The 18,670-nt window shown below is 44.0% G+C and overlaps 1 protein-coding gene across 1 annotated transcript in view; it reads right to left on the bottom strand.

Moving 5' to 3' along the window:
* The window catches only part of Tiam2 (T cell lymphoma invasion and metastasis 2), a 128,490-nt gene that overhangs the window by 106,921 nt on the left and 2,899 nt on the right, over window positions 1–18,670 (bottom strand). Inside the window, exons 2-4 of the mRNA XM_023712191.1 lie at window positions 6,448–6,567; window positions 4,412–4,578; window positions 3,057–4,256 (exon numbers count right to left, since the gene is read on the bottom strand). Coding sequence (XP_023567959.1) covers window positions 3,057–4,250 — 1,194 coding nt within the window. The 5' untranslated portion in view covers window positions 4,251–4,256; window positions 4,412–4,578; window positions 6,448–6,567. The remainder of the gene's footprint in view (window positions 1–3,056; window positions 4,257–4,411; window positions 4,579–6,447; window positions 6,568–18,670) is intronic.

The raw sequence follows: 18,670 nt of genomic DNA, 5'->3' as shown, positions 1-18,670 counted from the left end.
GCAACTGCATGTTGAACCAGGTCATCAAGGTCTCACTGTACCTAAGATTCTTAGTAGGAAGAGTTCGTGTGATTCATGCACATATTACCACCAGCACACGTTCCCTCTCTTACTTTCCTCTCTCACCAGTTTACTGATGTGCTGTTCCTCTGGAGTTGTGTAGGTTTTTTATGGATTAATCTGCTTTCAGGCTCCCGCAAGGGCAGGTTCAAAGCCCTATACATAAAAGATTGCTCTCTCTTACATCCCTTTTTCAAAAGTCAAAACAAACATCTACACATCAGGCCAGACTCTCTGAACCACCACCTTGCTGGCATGCAGGAATTAGAGAGAGGGAGAGGGTGGTAGGGCAGTAGTCTGCTGCTTTATTATGATATAGTATCACAAATTGCTCCTATGCCTAGATTGCAGTTTTTAAAAATCTAATCCTGATGTCTGCTTTAAATTGTAAAAGGAAAATAAAGCTCTGGCCAACACAAGTGGCATCCTTGCAAAAAAATTAAACAACAATTAGTTCCTTTCCCACTTACAGATTTATCAATTGTGGAAACACAAGCAAAATTTAAAAGCTGCCTTCATGGGCCACTTTTTAAAAAAACCCTTAAGTATTTTATCTTATTATTCCATAGCTACAAATAATTAATGGTAGCGATCAACACTACCTGGGCTACGGGCTGAGGGGAAAAGGTCCCAGGTTTTATAGAAATGGCATCAGTCCTTGTTACAGTTTCTATCTAGATGTCCCCCAAAGCCTCACATGATCAGAGGTGGGGTTCCGGGAAGGTGACTGGATCCAGGATGCGTGGAGTCATCGGCAGCTTGGTCACTGGTGAGCTTATGATCAAAGGTGACTTGGGAGGTGAAGCCTGCTTGGAGGAGGTGGGTCACTGGGCCGTGGCCTGAAGAGTGCAGCTCCCTCCCCCTCCCTGGATCCCTCTGCTGCTTCCTGCCTCCATGCCATGGACTATTCCTCCTCCGCGATGCCCCTCTGCCATGCCACCCTGCCTTGGAGCCAACTGACTATGGACTGTGAGGCAAAATAAACTTCTCCTTCCCCCTGACTAGGCACGTGCCTTCAGGAAGGACCCTCAAACTCCACAGGTCTTCAGCTTCTGTGTCTTTAACAAGGGGGATCCTTTCTAGCTTTCCTAACCATTGTGTTCTTAAATCTTCAGGAACCCAAACCCCTCAGAGTTAAGTCTTCAGATGACACAAACCTGGAGGAGGTTCACTTCTCCGGGCTGGGCTGAGCAGTGAGGGCCTGCACGTGAGAACAGTGGTCAGCCCTTGAACTGGGAAGCGAACTCAATGGGTTCCATGGAGCTGTGTGTGCAGCAGGGCACAGGCACACGCAGCGCAAGTGGGACATGGGCAGTAACTGGCTCCCGGCCAGCATCGAGTAGGGGACACACTAGGTAAGTTGTGTCCCTGGCAGCTGAACATGGACTGCCCCTGGAACACTCAAGTCAAGAGAATGCAGAGCTTTCAGCGTGGGCTGCAGTGCCAGAGTCTGCAGGGGCTGCGCCCCCACCGTGCTCTGCTATTATTGCTGTTCGGGAAGTGGGAGGCAAAAGAAAAAGGCCAAAGAAATCGCCACTATTTTGTAGTTTAGTGTAAGAAGTGATAACTATGGAGTAAGCAAATGACTGTATTTGGGAAAATGGAGAGACCCTAGAGACAGGATGACTTTCACCTGCTCTTCACCTCTGTGGGAAGCAGAATGGGCACCCAAGCAGAGTCTCCAGGTTGGTGACCGTGGCAAGCAGGAAGTAACCAGTGGTCAACTGTATGAACCGGAAGTCATTGACTCAGGGCAGTTTCATTATTTTTAACTCTTAAAGTGCAACACAATTTTATATATTTATCTAGAATGACTAAGACAACTGTACTAGAAATTAATAGCCCATTCAAATTTGCCTCAACTCTTTGGCTTACACTGCACAATGAAGAGAACAGTTTTCTCCCTTCTATAATTAAAAGCAAAAACAACCACCACCCAAACATCTAACAAATGCCACTGGACTCTAAAAAGGCAGGCTGTTATTCTTCTTCCTGGCGGCTAAGCCACTTTGTTCCCCTAATAGAACTTTATATAACTTGAAAATTACTATCATTATGCTTCCTATTCAATATTATATTTTTGTTATTACATGTACCTGGATATAAACTATTTTCAAAATCTGACTAGCTATGAGGATGTGGCCAGATTACACAATAGATATAAACTTTTCCTACACCAACTTCAGCAGTCTGCGTTGGTGGTACAGTGGTGAGCATAGCTGCCTTCCGACTTCAGCAGAGCAAGTTAAATTTTCTCCAAGAAATACCAACTTCAGGGAGCCTACTTCTCTAAAAATAACCTTTTTTTTTTTCTTGCTTAGGTTTAAAGACCTCTATCAAAATCCCAATAACTCATTCATCCAGTGAGTCTCCCCAGCCTTGTTAATTGATAGTGGTGAGGTCCTACAAGAAGGTGTGCAGAGCTCATACATCATGAGAGAGGCCAGCATGGAATCCGGGTGTCATGATTAATTCTTGTATCCCTGCAAAATACTTATGTTGAACCTTAACCCCCAGTGGGATGGTCCTGGGCAATGGGACCTTGGGAGGGGAATTAGATTTAGATGACACCACACGTCCTTATAGGGGACTAGGGTTCTCTCTTCCCTACTAGGCAAGCACAAAGTGAGAAGGAGGCTATCTGCAGCTAAGATGGGCCTCTCCCACATCTGACCATTCTGGCACCCTGATCTCTGGTTTTCCATCCTCCAGAACAGGAAGGAATCTGCCCGTAGTACAACCCACCTAGTCTGCGGCATTTGGCTTGCTCACTGCATCCGCTAAGACATGGAGAGACAGAAGTTTGGGCTAAATGTAAAAATGCATCTCATGCAAATAAGGAAGAAAAACCCCACCTGCACAGGTGTACCAGGTCTTGCACTAAGAGCTTCCCTTCCACTCGCTTACCTAGGCTTCCAGGTAACTCCTCAATGCCATGCCCATGTAACAGATAGGGAAACTCAGGGACCATCCCCTCGGTTCTGCAGTGTCCTCACCTGGAGTTTCCTCTTCTTCCGGGAGAGGCTTCCAGTCCAGTCGCTGATGCGTCGCATTCTGCCTTTGAGGGTGTCCTTCTTCGTAGTATCCTCGGTTAAGGCTTTGGATTTCCGGCAGGGGAGGGTGAAGGAACTGTACTGGATGGGGTCCCTTTGCTCCACCCTGGAGGGCACATCAATGTCAGATGCAAAAGAGACGCGATTGCTCAGGCTGGTGTGGGAATCGATATATTCATCAGAAAGGCAGAAGCCAGAGGGGGAGTGGCTCCCCAAGTTGGCATCTTTGTACAGATCCCGAAGGGAAGAGAGGGAAGAGCTTTGGTTGAAAGGCTTTTTGACATCATCAGGTGGGAAGCTGGTTTGAAGGCTGGAATCAGGCGTACTGGGAGCTAGGAAGGAGCCTTCCACCTCGCTCAGCTCTCCTGCATTGCCCCAAGGGGAGTCATACCAGGACGACTCCGAGCTCAGAGAGCTGCCTTTACTGGAACGAAGGCGAGAGTCAGTGGGAGAAGGGCGCTGGCTGGCTGGGGAGTCAGCACCAGAGTCCCTCCTGGCTTCTGGCAGAGGGGAGGTTCCTGATGCCAATGTAGGTGAGTACCTCAGCAGCTGCACTGGACCCCTGGGGTCCTCCGCAGGCCCTTTGCTGTGGTTAGCACCATTGTGGAACTCGACCCTTAAACACCCATCCAGCTTCCCCAGTGTCTTGATGAGCACTCTGGGGCTACGGCGGTCTTCACCTGGGGCAGTGGGGGTAGCACTCTCGTTTCTCCCATAGCAGTTGAGAAGGTGTCCATTGCAGTCTCGCGAGGTGATGCGGTTGTCTGCTGGCTTGTGGTCATCGTAGTGGAAGCTGTTCTCTGATGAGAAAGCAGCTCTGTTGCCCTGGAAATCATTTCCTGAGGTGCTTGTCCTGTGCTTGGCATAGGTGATGCCTTTGGACACTTTGCACGTGGGCCCACTGAGTCTTGACGCATAAGGCTGATGACTCTTGAAGTGAGAAAGGCAGCTGCGGGCCAGGGACCTGGACTTATACCCTGCTCCACTGCTTCCGTGAGTCCATCCGTGCAGCGACTTCTCGTCCTTTGCATGAATGCTACGTATTTTCAGGGAGCAAGGCTTTTGCTTAGCACCAGTAACAGTATTGCTATGATTTTTAGATCCTTGAAGGGTGTACTGACTCTCGGAGTTGCCCATTTTAACCTAAATTAAGTACAGCCACATCAGTAAAAGCCATCACCTAAATCACATCCCATTATCACTAGACTTTCTAAAAAATAACCTCTTTGTGCATCGTATAGGAAACAACTTTCTTCTGTGCCTGACCCAGTTCACAAGTAGAGACAAGAGTTACTTACTGAGTTGGCTCCCCTTGTTGCACAAGGCTACTGCTGCACACCCATGGGCTATTTTAAACACATTATTTGTAGTACAATGTCATTGCAGACTTGCACAAGTATAAAAATCGCCTGAAGGTAGAGATCTCTCTCAGGCTTGGTGGTGGCAGGTTTTGAACTGACAATTCCTGAAAAGAAAAGTTAAGGCAGAGTGAGTTGTTAGCTCTTCCAGTCTTTAAAATGTCAGTCCAGACACACAGTCTTTCATTGACCAGAGAGACACATTTCATGTAAGTGACTACAGAGCTCATGACCCATTAATATTGGGGAATCAGACACCAAAACCCTCCATGCCTAAGTCCTTTATTTATAATGGCATGGTAGTGTACTCATACCTTGGTCTCTATTGCTTTGAAACTTGCAAAATTTGGTACTCAACACATTTTAATGAAAAATGTTGTCCTTGTACGCAACATTTATTTGGTATTTGACATACAAACTGGAACCAATTTCCTTGTGATTTGCTACCCTTCTGAGCCAAAACAATCTGTTTTTGGCTCCAAGGTATCACTGTATCTGCATATAATCTATGCATAGCTTCCCAAACACTTTAAATCACCTGTTGATTACTTATAATACCTAATACCATGTAATTGCCATGTAAATAACCGTTCTATATTTTAATTGTTTGGGAAGTAAAGACGAGAAATATCTGCACATGTTTAGTAGATACAATAAAAAAAAAGTGCATTCAAGCTGTAGATGGCTGAATCTGTGGGTGCACGACCCCTGGATACAGAAGGCTGATTTCATAAAAGACTTTTCACAAAAGCTCCATTTGTAATAACACAACCCAGGTACTAGACTCTAGGAGTCCTCACATACCACAGAGTATGAATATCACAAGAGACCAGTAATATAAGTTCTCAAAAACAAAGCTGAAATTGAAAAAAAAAAGGATCATATTAAGAGCTTCCATTTGGGACATAAAAATATTTTCATAAAGTGACTCTCCAGAGCGGTGCAAAGCCATCAAGCACCCTCACTTCACAGCATAAGGAGAGGCACATCCACAGTAGACTGGTTAGAGTGTGCACAGCAGAACAAAGCCCCTTCTCAGACCCAGTGAAGCCAAGTGCAAAGTGACACCCACTCCAAACCTTGCCCCATTTTCCTTTCTTAGCATGGCAAGTTGGAGCTGGCGTCTCCAGCTAGGTTCCCAGGCAAAGCTAGTAGGCTTTTAAGTTCTTTCATATTCTAAGGATCTACAGGTGCAAAACAGAAGTCAAATGGATTGGCTTTTCTTTGGTGGCAGTTATCAAATTTTTAAAAATATGACAGGACCAAATAATTAAGCCATTTTTTGTTTTTATTTAATTTTATTGAGAAAGAAGTTGCAATGAGACAGTTTCAAAACAGGTTAGGACAGCTATAATAATTAATACATTGCATATTGTTGTCTTTGTAGTATTCATAGTACAAGATACAGACATGACATCTTGTCTAAGCATGATTAGTTCAAACTTTCTTATTGAACTAAGAGAAAGTAGTTGTATATCTATGCTAACTATTTTGTATATACAGACATATTTTTTCACTATAAAATGGTCCTTTATTTATGTCCCCCTTTTTTGTTTACTTTTGTCAGAGATGGGTATTCCACTGTCATTCATATATTGTAGGTGCATGAATTCTGCAAAGTAATCCAATATAGACCAGTAGTCTATAATGGCTGACACTGACAAAATATCTACAACTGAGGTACAGGGTTTCGGGGTAAATCCTGAGGGGATCTGACTGAACTTGTCAGATACAAAAGTTACATTTTTTGTTATATAGGTCTTGCTTTATCTTGGTCTTAACCATCCAGCAGAAAAGTATAAAAATGAAGTATAAAAAGTAAAGCCATAGTAATATGCTGAGCTGTAAACGGCTCAAGTCAACAACTTCTGACATTGCCAGTCATGCAGATAACCTCCTACTCTTATAAGCCATTATTATTACCTGAACACAGGGATGCACTTGCTATGAACTGCAGGTAGGTGAGCTGGGATTACCTGGGATCTGGCTTTTGCTCAGAGAGAGGTTAGTGGTCAGCCAACTTTACATGGCCTTGGGAGCAGCGCAGCACACTTAAAAAGCATGGGAAATTAATCCAGGTATTCCTCGAAGCAATCCTGCAAAACAAATACAAGAAAATGCTATCAAGCATTTTACATGCAGATTATCTGGTGTCCAGAATCACTGTCAAGATAATATGTGAGATGTCTGCAAGCTGCCTGACTCAACAGGGTTGCCCGGAAGAGGCAACGGAAGTCAGCGCTGTCTGTTCCTCGAGTCTCTTGAAGGCACCAGCTCAGCATTGGCCTGCAGTGAAACACCTGTCTTTGTGTGAGAGCAGGTGAGAGTGCTCAGGTGAGTCATGCTTGGCTCATCCCTGCCACCACCAGACACACAGCCCCGAGACTCACCTGCTGACAAGCTGCAGCGGGGGGGGGGGGGGGGGGGGCTCCTGATGGGACAGCGGTGGCCCTTTGTTCTCTACTTGACTAAGCAGGAAAAACAAAGCCCCAAATGTGAAAACCACAGTGAACTGGCCTTGGCTGAAATAAGTTTGGTGACAGAAGCTGACCTCACCAATGGCATTAAAAATGTTCTCAAGCACGTGTTAGAGTGAGCAGCCTTTTCTGAGAGAGAAGGGAGGGCTGGGATGGGGCTGCCATGGGGTGACATTCACTGCACAGAGACAAAGCCTTCCTGGTCTCCTCAGGCCCAGAATGCACAGTGAAGAGTGATGAAAAGCTACTTTACAGTTCCTTTCTTTAGCGTCTACTGTGGCAAAGTTATAAAATTAACCATCTTACAAGCATATAGCTCCACAGCGTTAAGCATACTCCCACATTCTTGCACTACCATACCGTCACCCACCTCCAGAGCTCTTTCCTTTCACAAATCTGAAATTCTACCAGAGGAACAGCAACTTCCTGCTCCCATTTCGCCCAGGCATTGGCAATCTCCACTCTACTTTTGATGTATGAATTTTACAACTCTAAGTACCCAGTGATAGAATAACACACTGTTGGCCCTTCTGTGGCTAGTTGTTTACATAAAGCGTGATGTCCTCAAGGTTCATCCGTGTAGTAGCACGACAGGATTTCCTTCCCCACTAAGACACAACAACATGCCACTACATACACAAGCCACGTTTTATGTATTCATTCATCTATGGGCGGACGCTCGGTGTGCTTCCATCTCTTGGCTATTGTGAATAACGCTGCTCCTCAATATGGACAGGAGATATTGCTTTGAGACATTGCTTTCTATTCTATGGGTCTGTACCCACAAGTGAAAGTTCTAGGTCATCAGGTTAGTTTATTTCCAATACTTGGAGGAAGTGCCACACTGTTTTCCATGAGGGCAGCCCCGCTCTACATTCCCACTCACAGTACGTGAAGGTTCCAAGACTGCCCCATCCTCCTCAGTACTTCTTTCCTGGGTGTTTTTTTTGGTTTTTATGTTTGATAGCAGTCATCCTAATGAGTAGGTATGGCCTCTCTGTGCGGTTTATTCACACTTCCCGAAGGATTACTCACATTGAACATATTTTCATGGGCTTATTATTGTATATATTTTCTGGTGGGTTCAATAATAGCTTTGGAAGTTAATGAGAGAGAAAGCAATGGCACCAGACTTAAATTCCTTTTAAAAGGCCAAAGATAAGTCTCCTGTTTGAGTTGATCCACACACATTTCAAGTCGGAGAAGAAAAAGTCAAATAGCCTTTCTACTTGGTCAGCAGCAGGAAATCTCATAGCTCATTAGAGCCTATTAAACCGAGGCCAGCATCTAACTAATGAGGCTGAAATGGAGCCTGCCATGCCCTGGCCACTTACTTCATCACGGGCAGCTCTCCCACGCGTCTCGAGGAGGAAAGAGCCATGCGCTTGCCGGCCTCCAACTCTGACACTGGAGCCAGATGGAAAGACCCGTGTTTGAAAAATTCCAAGCCTCAGGTGCTGTCTTTTCTCTTCCACTTTTTATGTATTTTTTAACATAGGAAGTTAAAGGGACTAGTGCCTCCTAAATGAGATTATCAGAGTGAGTCTATGCATTTATTTACTTTTGTCAAGACCAATGTCTGGTGAAGACGCTAAGGGGAAGGGCTCCTGACCTCTCTCTGTCAAATGCTCCCAGAAACACAAAGGCCAGGGCGTGAGCCCCTGAAAAGAGCCCTAAGGTGGGGGAGCTACGCACCAGCAGCAGGTTAGGACCTAAAGGCATCATTCTACATTTGAAATTCAATAGCTTAATCTTTTACTTCATGTGCTATTTCAAGAGTCACAGCATGAGACTTCACCCTTTGCTAGACACCATGGACCCTAGGCTCAGGGAACACCTGTAGCACTGGATGAAAGCAACTTTACATGTTGAAAGGCTGGAGCCTGCGAGTTAGCTCAGTGGTGGAAAGTGCCTGCTTAGGCATGCTTAGGCAGGAGCAGGGGATCGCAGGCAGCACCAGCCCTACCCTCAGGGTGGGCTGAGCCAGCAAAAATAAACAAACAAACAAAACACCACCACCATGTTGAAAGGCTGATTTGGACCCCCACTGAAAGCAGGAATCTTCTCTATGGGGCACAGCTGAAAGCCTGCTACACACCAGGAGGATGTACAGCCATGACAAAGACAGAAGAGCCCGGATGGGGGCATCCAGGCAGTGAGGGAAGCACAGAATGATGGACAGCTTTACAGAGGCCTGATGCTGGCCAGCTGCGCAACATCTCTGGTCAAAGCTAACCACAAAAAGGCAAAACCCAAGAACAGACCTAAACTGTGTAGCAAGAAGTACACGTGCAATATTTTTGAAAAATATATCAACAGGAAAGGTAATTATTGTAATTACTGTCCTTTAGCACTTTGACAAATCGAATCAGTATTTATCAGGCATGTACCAGCTATCATTTTTGTGCAGAACTAAGAGAATAAATCCAATTTTCAGTAACCTCTAGCCCCAACTCTTTTACTAAAGTAATTTTATAATAGTCAAGTATAAAATTTTTTGTTGTTGATTGAAAGGGGGCTGAAAATGAAAACAATAGATTTCCAGATTGTTTTTTTTTTTTTTTTTTTTTTTTTAAAGGAATAGCTAAAAAGGACCTGGTCTCTGGAAATAACAAGAATACACATTATGTATAGTAACTTGCAGTAAAATACTTTAAAGTTAGCTGCACTGACTGGCAATTATATCAATGACCCATTGAAAGCCAGAGGAAAGTTCCTTCCAGGAGAAAATTCAAGACTTGCCTTATCTTCATCCACCTTGAGCACGGGTACCTGGATGGGTTATTCTCTCCAAGTCTATTCCCAGGAGTACCATGTCTGCAACAGGTAACTCAAATCCTGGGCTCTGCTGCATCAAGAATGAGCAGGCTGTAGAAATGGAAAACAGGAGGAAGCCCAGGCAGGCAGATGGTGCTGTGAGGGTGCTGGCAGGAGGGCCTGGCGGGGCTGAGCAGCGCTGGGACCACTGCACAGAGGCAGATTTATGATGAGGCTAGACAGGAACTCAGGTCCTACCACCAGGAGCTACCAAGAGCATTCACAGAATTCCTGCGAAATTTTTGTACTCACCCAGGGCCCTCTTCACTGCCCACAGCAAATCTTTAGGCAGAGACAAGAGCCAGCTAAACAAAGGGGCAAGCATCCCAGCACCGACTCAGCTTCCTGTACTGGGCAAAGTGACGGAGGAGCGTCAGCCATCAAGGAGATGTGTCTCAGAATGGAGTCTGTCTAGTGTCAGAGACCACGGGTCAAGCTGCCTCCTGTACAGCCTCTGAGACTCTGGGCCAACTGCTTACATTTTCTGGACTTTATTTTGCCTGCTTGGAACTTGAGGATAAATATATGCACCTCACCTATTTCACAGATTGAGAATCAAGTGTGAAAATAGACGTGAAACCACCTGAAAAAGTGTGAAAGGCGACACAGTACTATTATTAACTTTGAGTTATAAAGCTAATTTTGTGTACTGTGATATCAGATTTATTGTAATGTTCACTAGTAATCACTAGATATTAAATATATTTATAGGAACATTTGAAATTTTCTTAGTTCTATTGTTGGCATGTATCTGATTTTAATTCCACAAATTATAGGATACAAAACTACCTAATTTGTAATACCAACATCAAAAGAACAAATATGCCTCAAAATCTGAAACGAATGCATTCAGTTTTGTCAAGGACCCACGTTTGAACTCTGTAAATATTGCCAGAGCCTGCCCCTCAAGGCAGTGAACTGCACTGCAAATACATGAATTGAATACCAAGACTTGAAGGAGCCCAGTTCTAATTATAAGACTTGAAGCCAATTTGTACAAAGAAGCAAGCAAAAGGAACATCTGTCTCCATAGGAATAGTGCTTAGGAAGAGTAATCCCTACAAATAGAGTGGGCAGAAAGCAAGCTGCTGCCAAAGGCCTCAAAGGCCAAAGTCCTTTGTTGAGCTCCACTGGTTCCCTTTCACTGCTGCAGGACTCCTTCCAAAGGCACATTGATGGATGAATGGACAAAGCAGGCTGCAGCTCGGAATGCCTGGGGAGTAGGATCTCAGTGGGCAAGCATGGCTGATGCTCAACTGCGGGAAGTCATAAATTCCACAGAGAGCGCGGCCCAGCATTCTGCACAGTTTATCACCTTGGTAAATCAACTTAGTACGAGTAGGGATTTATAACTCACACCTGTTTTATAAAAACCCTAACATCTTCACACTACCATAGTTTGATCAACTATGGGTAACAATCCCTGGTTGGGGGAATCCGATTCCTTTAACAAATTGATATGAGGACAGAATAGAAGAGAATTAAGATAGAGTCGAGGAGATACTATATGCAAAAGGCAGAACAGAAAAAAAGCAGAGTGCATCCAGGGAGAGGAAGTTTTTTTTTTTTTTTTTTTTTTTTTTACAAATAGGACTTTATTTATCACTATTAAAAATCTGGATCTTAAACGGACTCTTGCACTGGTGGTTCATATCCATCAGCTCGTTCAACTTTAGCTCCAGTCTCATCTCCAGTAGCCTTTCCAGAGCTGCTACCTTCACCATGAAGCTCCATGAGTTTTCCCAATTCAAACTTGGGCTTCTTCAGCATTTTTACTTTTCTGACGAAGACATCATGAAGAGGGTAGATTGGCAAGCCTTTTCTATGTCTTTCCCAATACTGTCTGGAATCAGTTTATTGACCACTTCCTTCAAGTCATTTGTCTGCACCTCCCGGGTCATGATTTCCATCATCTTCTTCCGGATCTGGCGGACCTGCTGGTGCTGAGCGTAAGAGGTCTTCCGTATCTGATTGTTGCGTTTTTTAGTAAAGCCAACACAGAACAGTCGAAGCAAATAACCATCGGTAGTCTTGACATTAACATGAGCTTCGATCATGGTCTGCCATTTTTTGACCATGGAACACATTTTGTCCCGGGTGAGGTCCATGCCATGGAAGTTAGTCAGGCAGTTTTTGCCCTGAACATCTTCAGTAATTAGCTTGAATTTTCTAAAGGCAACTTCATCATTCTGCAGGTCAGCAAGGCTCACTTCAAACACACGACCTTTGAGCCCATCAGATGCAATTTTGGTTCCTTGGGTTCTGGTGACGAGTGTTTTTCCAATATTTCTTATGTTGAACATAGCCGGAGCCTTCACATCATACCAGTCTTTTTTAGAAAATGGATCAACCACTTTCTTCTTGGCTCCTTTTTTGCCGCCTTTCGTAAGGCGCTTGTTCTTGCCTACCGCCATGGTGCTGCTCAGAGAGCCAAAAGGGCAGAAGTATAATTCATGCCGAGGAAGTTATTAATGAAACTAAATTCTTGTGTGTGCTCCAGTGTTTGCCTGTATACAGGGTAATGGAATAAAGGTAATCTCGAGTAGCAATATTAAAAAGTAGCAAAACAATGACTTAAATGTTTAAGTGAGAGTTTCATGAAAATGAGGGACATCTGTTCTGACAAGACCTAAAGGCAACAAAACCCTTGAAAAGATTCCAGAAGTCATCACTCAAGACACATACTTTGGTTAGAAACAGAAAGAGCCAGACAGCAAAAAGGACCATTAGCATTAAGGTGTAGTTCTAGGCACCACCGTTATGCCCACAGTATTCACGCCTTTCTGTTCTATGGTTAAGAGAAACACTCACTGGACATTCAAATTCTTCCTAGGAAACTTAGGGATGACCTCACAAAGATGATAACTAAGTGGGCCTGAGGAATAAGTGGGGGATTCTGGCAGATGAACAGGAGAAGGGAATTCCAGGCAACAAAACAGCATCCCTGCATATCCAGGCTTCCGACAGCTTGCAGAGTCCATAAATTACTGAATACAGTAGAGGAAAACCACAGCTTGTTCAAGGAAAGGGTGTAATATTGGAGGGCATGATCACCATGTTGGGGACAATGTTTGGTAGGTTGGGCAGGAAGAGTAAGAAGTGAAAGACAGGACCATGGAGATAGCTTAGCAGTCTAAGCACCTGCCTAGGCAAGCCCACGGACCTGGCTTCGATCCCCAGTACCACATGCTGTGTCGGCCCCACCCTGGGCATGTTGAGCTGGTCACCGAGACCAGGCATGGTGGCGTATGTCTGTAATCCTATCACTGGGGAGGCTGAAACAGGAGGATCACTATGAGACAGCCGCATAGCAAGACCCTGTACCAAATACATAAAAAAAAAAAAAAGGAGGGGGAAGGAGAAGGAGGTGGCAGTGGCAAAGCTGGTGAAACTGTGATGTCAACTGCCCTCTGCCTCTGCCTCCCCAACCTCAACCAAGGCCCAGAAAGGAGAACCATCCCTTCAGGCCATTATGACCAAAGTAATGGGCACCAAGTCAAAGATCAGTGTGGGAGGTAGTCTTGCTAAAGAGAGGAAATGTCCTAAGTATTGGCAGATACTTGGGGAAAATTAAGTAACACAAAAGCCCTCCGCTCAGTGATGCCACAAAAATGCTGGAAGTCCCACCCCCACTGCCCCATGTAGCTATTTATCATTCTGTTGCTTGGTGCTACATGGAAACCTACATGAGAAATGACAGCCCCCCCCCCCAAGATGCTTCATCCATTGTGCTCGGAGTTGGGGACCACACAGCCAATCACTATGGGGGAATGCGACAGTTTCAACAGCACTGAGCTTATAAAAGAGGTGGTGAGACCAATCATCCCACAAGTATTACTGGTATGTTTTTTGGAATGTCAAGAAAACTGAGCAGCCTAGCTCAATAGAAACTGAAAACATTTCAGAGGTTTAAAAAATAAAATTTCAAGCAAAATCATAGATTCCATATAGTCTAAAATGAAATAATCCTGGTAAATATAAAACATTTCCCTTTTCTCCTAGAAATTATCAAAATGTATTTCAAAATTTCCACCCAAGCTCTTCTGAACACAAATTTTATACATATAGAGATATCTCGATCTCCAGCTCTACATCCCTCCAATGTTCCATCCCACTCTGCTTTTTCTCCCAAGTCTCCTCCCTCAAACTCCTCCAATTTGTCCAACACCCCCGTCTCAAGAAACCTTGCATTGTTGGGGTGACAGGCAGAACCAAAGACTCAAAATCATTAGCATGACTTGGAAATAACCCTCTCCTGTAATGTATGAATATGTTATTCAAAACTATTAGCGTGACCTTTCAATAACCTCTCTTCATTAACTTTTATGAGCTTGCGCCATCCCACAACAGGCAAGCTGAGGCCTGGGCCAGCAGTGCCCACCACGGCGCGGCACAGCACAGTACAGCACCGGCGGAGATCCGGTCTGGAGGCTCAAGCACAAATACACGGCTTCCCGCAGGCGCGGGGACCTGTGAATAAGGCACCACCTCAGCAAATTGGAAGCAGACACTGCCCTCCAGACTCGCAACGTGCTTCGTGACCAAAATATACCATGGAGGCCATACCAAGTTATTCTTGGCAAAATAGTTCTTCATTATACACTGTTTCATTTGAGTTGAAAAACGAACAGGCTTGCACCACATGTTTCTCACTCATTTAAATAGGTGTTTTTCCCACTCTCATACAAGTGTAACTTTCTACCTCAGAGAGAGGTGTTCCCTATTTCAGAGTTCATTTCTGTACGTTTATATCTTCTGGCTACAATATAAGTTGTCCTGGGGCTTGCAGGTAAAATTAAACAAGTACTGCTGGAGTTTTAACTCATGATTCTGCACAAATCTGACAGGATTTTAGCTAATGACTTACAGAACTTACAGGAGAAAAATGTATAGTACTAATAAGTGCAGCTTACATTTCCTAATTTACAGGAATTCAAAATTTTGATACTCAAAGTACACTGACACCTGGAGGGAAGGAGAAGGGTTTACTATGCCAGGTGCCAGGGACACAGAACCTTCATAGCTTGCATAGTCATCCCTGTTTCATGGGATTTGTGAAGAGACTTTAGCCAAGTTAAGTTAACTTTAGCCAAGTTAACTAATTTGCCAAGTTCACTGAGAAATAAAAACAGGAACCAAACCTGCATCTTTTATATCATTTTTAATATATATCAAAATAATCTAAAATTCTGCTACATTTTAAAATCTGACATTAGTCCCTTTTTTTTTAAGTTCAATCTAGCTTTCAGGCTCCCTTTTAACAATAGTTGTAGACTATTTCACTGTATCAGTTTCCAAACTAAAACACCGGGAGAAGTCCTTCTCTAAGGCTGTCCTTCTCCAGACCAGGGTTTACGTGGCTGGCGGTGAAAACACTAAAGCAAATACTGAAATTTTAAGGTAAGCAAGGAGCTTTAAGATGAAATTGTACTTACTCTATTCTGCCTTATCAACAACACTGCACACCTGAGCATTTTGTTTTCTTGGGACCTTATGTTTCAGTCATCCTCAATACCCAGGACGACTTAGAATGTTCTTCCCAAATGCTACAGAGTAGGACATGGCCACAAGCTGGGGGTGGAGGTGGGCTTCTTCTGAAGACCACATAATAATGAAGAGTCATCTTCTGGAAGCTTCTATTTCGGTAATTCTAAGTCATTTAAATATTCCATAAAAAATAATCATACACTGTGAAATAAAATGTAAGAAGTATGCTTTTAAGATAAAAGATGGGTATTCAAGGTCATTTAGCATTTACTCCCTATGTCTTGGCCTTCCTAGGCAGGCTGTACTTTCACTGATCACCGATGGATGCAATAAACACTTATGAATAACTCATCTGCACCACTTCCTTTCCAGGCCCAGTGGACACAGCGATGAACCAAACAGAAGCAACTCAACAGATCCCTGCTCTCATGGAGCTTATATAGCAGCAGAAAGGGATGAATAAGAAAAGTAAATGTGCTAGAAAGTGAACATACTATGTCAAAACAGAAATTGAGAGAGATAGAGAGACAGAGAGACAGAGAGACAGAGAGACAGAGACAGAGACAGAGAGAGAGAGAAAGAGAAAGGGAGCAGAGGGGAAGGTGCTGAAAGAAAGCTCAGGCATAATGAAGGCTACACTTGACCTAGGAGCTCATATGGTTCCAGGAAAGAGCACTCCGGGCAGAGGGACAGAAAGCCCAGAAGCCCAGGGAAGCAGGATGGAAAGGAGGCAGGGAGGCTGGAGCAGAGTGGGTCAGGAGCCAGAAGCCACAACAGTGTCTGGAGGGACATTTGAGGCGCTGTGGCGTTCACGCTGAGATGCAAGGTCATAGTGGGAGGATTCCTCTGGGGACTTACATCCAGTGGATGGCTGTGGCAGCTGTACACTGTAGACCACCCAGCACATGGAGGCAGAAGGGTGTGGTAAGCTAGTGCAATGAGCCAGGTGAAAGGTGAGCCCATGAGGACTCTCATGAGAGTGACTCAGGTCACCATAGGAGAGAGGTGACAGCCCCAGGACTCTCCAGGAAGGACAAAGACCAGTGAGTGATGTCCAGGACAACTCTGTGACTTTCTAAAGCACAGGAGGAATGGGGAAGGAGGATCATAGCAGACTTGGTGGTGAGGATGTTAAGGTCTGGACTCTGAATGTCCCCCAAGGGCCTGTACGCTAAAAGCCTGGTAGCCAGTGTGTGACACTATAAAGAAGTGGTGGAACCATTAGGAGGTGGAGACTTCCACAAGGAAATAAGGTCACTGTGGGTATGCCATGAAGGGGATTCAGGACCCTGATCCTTCCTTTCTCTGACTGCTCTGCCACCATGTGGCAAGTAGCTTTGGTCCTCCATATATTCTCACCAAGACATCCTGCGTTACCTCAGGCCCCAAAGAGCCAGCCAACCATGACAAACTGCTGAAATTAAGAGCCAAAGTATACCTTTCCCACTTTAAGGTTCCTTTACTAAGGCATATCATCACGGCAAAGGAAGGTCAACTAACAGAACAAACTCAGTGCCAGCCTTCCTAAGCGTCTATTGAACATTCAAATGGCAATACTGAGTGGACAATTGGACATGCAAGTCTGGAGTCAGGGACAAAAGGGACAAAGTGGCAAGAGGTGCAAATGTGTTGCTTATACCTATGACAATCATGTTGAAACACAAACTGTACACTGTGTAAGTATACAAAGGGAAGACAAGAGGTCCTGGGAATTGTGGAGCTCCTGTCAGGAAAAGATTAAGGAAATGAAAAGACACACATGAACTGGACAGAAGGAGCAGCCAGTAAACTGACCCGAGAGGAAACAAGGGGACAGATGGTACCTCTAAAGTCAGCTGGAAAAAGTACTTCAGAGAGGGCAGTGAGTGAATCCTGAGTGCCGGGTTCTACTACAAGAGCTGAGAAGGAAGCACCAGAGCTAGCGGATTTGAGTATGTACTTCTGACCGGAGTAGACTGAGAATGGACAAAGGCTGCCTTCAACGAGTTTGAGAATGAGGTCAATGAAGTGGAGGATGTAAAGAGAGATAAGTTGTTCAGGGAATTTTACTATGAAGAAAAACAAGGAAGCCAAATGGTAGTGGACAGAGGAAGGTCAAAACAGAGCTGCTGCTGCTGCTGCTACTGCTGCTGCTGCTGCTGCTGCTGCTGCTGCTGCTGCTGCTGCTGCTGCTGTTTTGTATTTAGTTTGTTTTGTTACTTTGATTGATCTGCGACCCACCTACCAATTTTCAGTGGAATTTATGTGCATGTTTCATGAAGTTGTAATCTATCATCCCTATTGGTGTCAAATCTCGGTTCACCACTTACACTCTGAAAACAAGTTTGCTTTCATTCTCTCTGATTCATTTCTTTCCGTGTCTTCAATCAGACAGATTTTAGCTTTGGGCTTTGCTAGCCTATAGCCTCCTTATCTCTAGCTCTGCTTCATATCCCCAGACTGGAAATCCCACTTCAACAATTCTTCAGTTGCAGAGATGTGCCGTATGTCATGGCCGAGAATGGGCTTATTCTTATGCTCCAGGCTTATGCTGAGGATTGGCTGGCCTTTACTGAAGTCGCTGATCAACTCTATGCTGACACCACATACCCTACATGTCCCTTTCCTAGACTAGAAATGACAACTTAATCCACCACTTATCAGTAAAGTTTATTTTTCCAAAAGTACCTTACATAACCTTGGCCCCGAAGCCAAAGCTCGCCTGCTGTTTTTCTATTCTCTTCCATAGTGTCTCCTGTGAAGCACAGGCTAATAATGCCTAAATAGTCTACCAGAATGTGATCATTAAAAAAAAAAAAACAAAAAAACAGTCCCCCAAAATTCTTAATCTAAGGCTGAATAGAACAGGTTGGCATGAATTCTACTTGAAGCTGTCTTATCAAATAGGTTAGAGTAGCTTACATATTGAAGTCTAAAATTCTCTATGACACTATTGCAGAGTTGATGCCCACTGTCTGAATACACGATTTTGAACTTCATTAGGCTCCAAGAAAAATAAAATTCTTTGTGTCTGCCTAGGGCTTTACATCTATCTGGTTGGTAAGTAGTCAGGTAAGAAGGCGAAAAACTAAACCAAAAATAATTTTAAAAAGGCTGGAAGAGGTCATATGTGTATATATATATACACGTATATATGTATGTATCTATAGGTGATACACATATGTACATGCACATCCATGTATTCATGTATGCATATACCTGTTTCTATTGATTTCTCTATTGATGTATCAGAATGAAATATACCAAAGTATTCCCAATTAAAGAGTAATAGTAGAAGAAGGATTACCAGAATACCCAGAATCTCATTCCAGCTGGGCAGCTAACCATCACTGTTACTTTGGACACATCATTTTTTCTTTCTTCTTTTTTCTTTCTTTCTTTTTTCTTTTTTTTTTTTTTTTTTTTTTTTTTTTTTTTT

Source organism: Octodon degus, unplaced genomic scaffold (assembly GCF_000260255.1).
Source record: "Octodon degus isolate 3935 unplaced genomic scaffold, OctDeg1.0 scaffold00024, whole genome shotgun sequence".
In the NCBI taxonomy this organism is placed as follows: domain Eukaryota; kingdom Metazoa; phylum Chordata; class Mammalia; order Rodentia; family Octodontidae; genus Octodon; species Octodon degus.
This window is presented reverse-complemented; position numbering and strand designations above follow the sequence as displayed.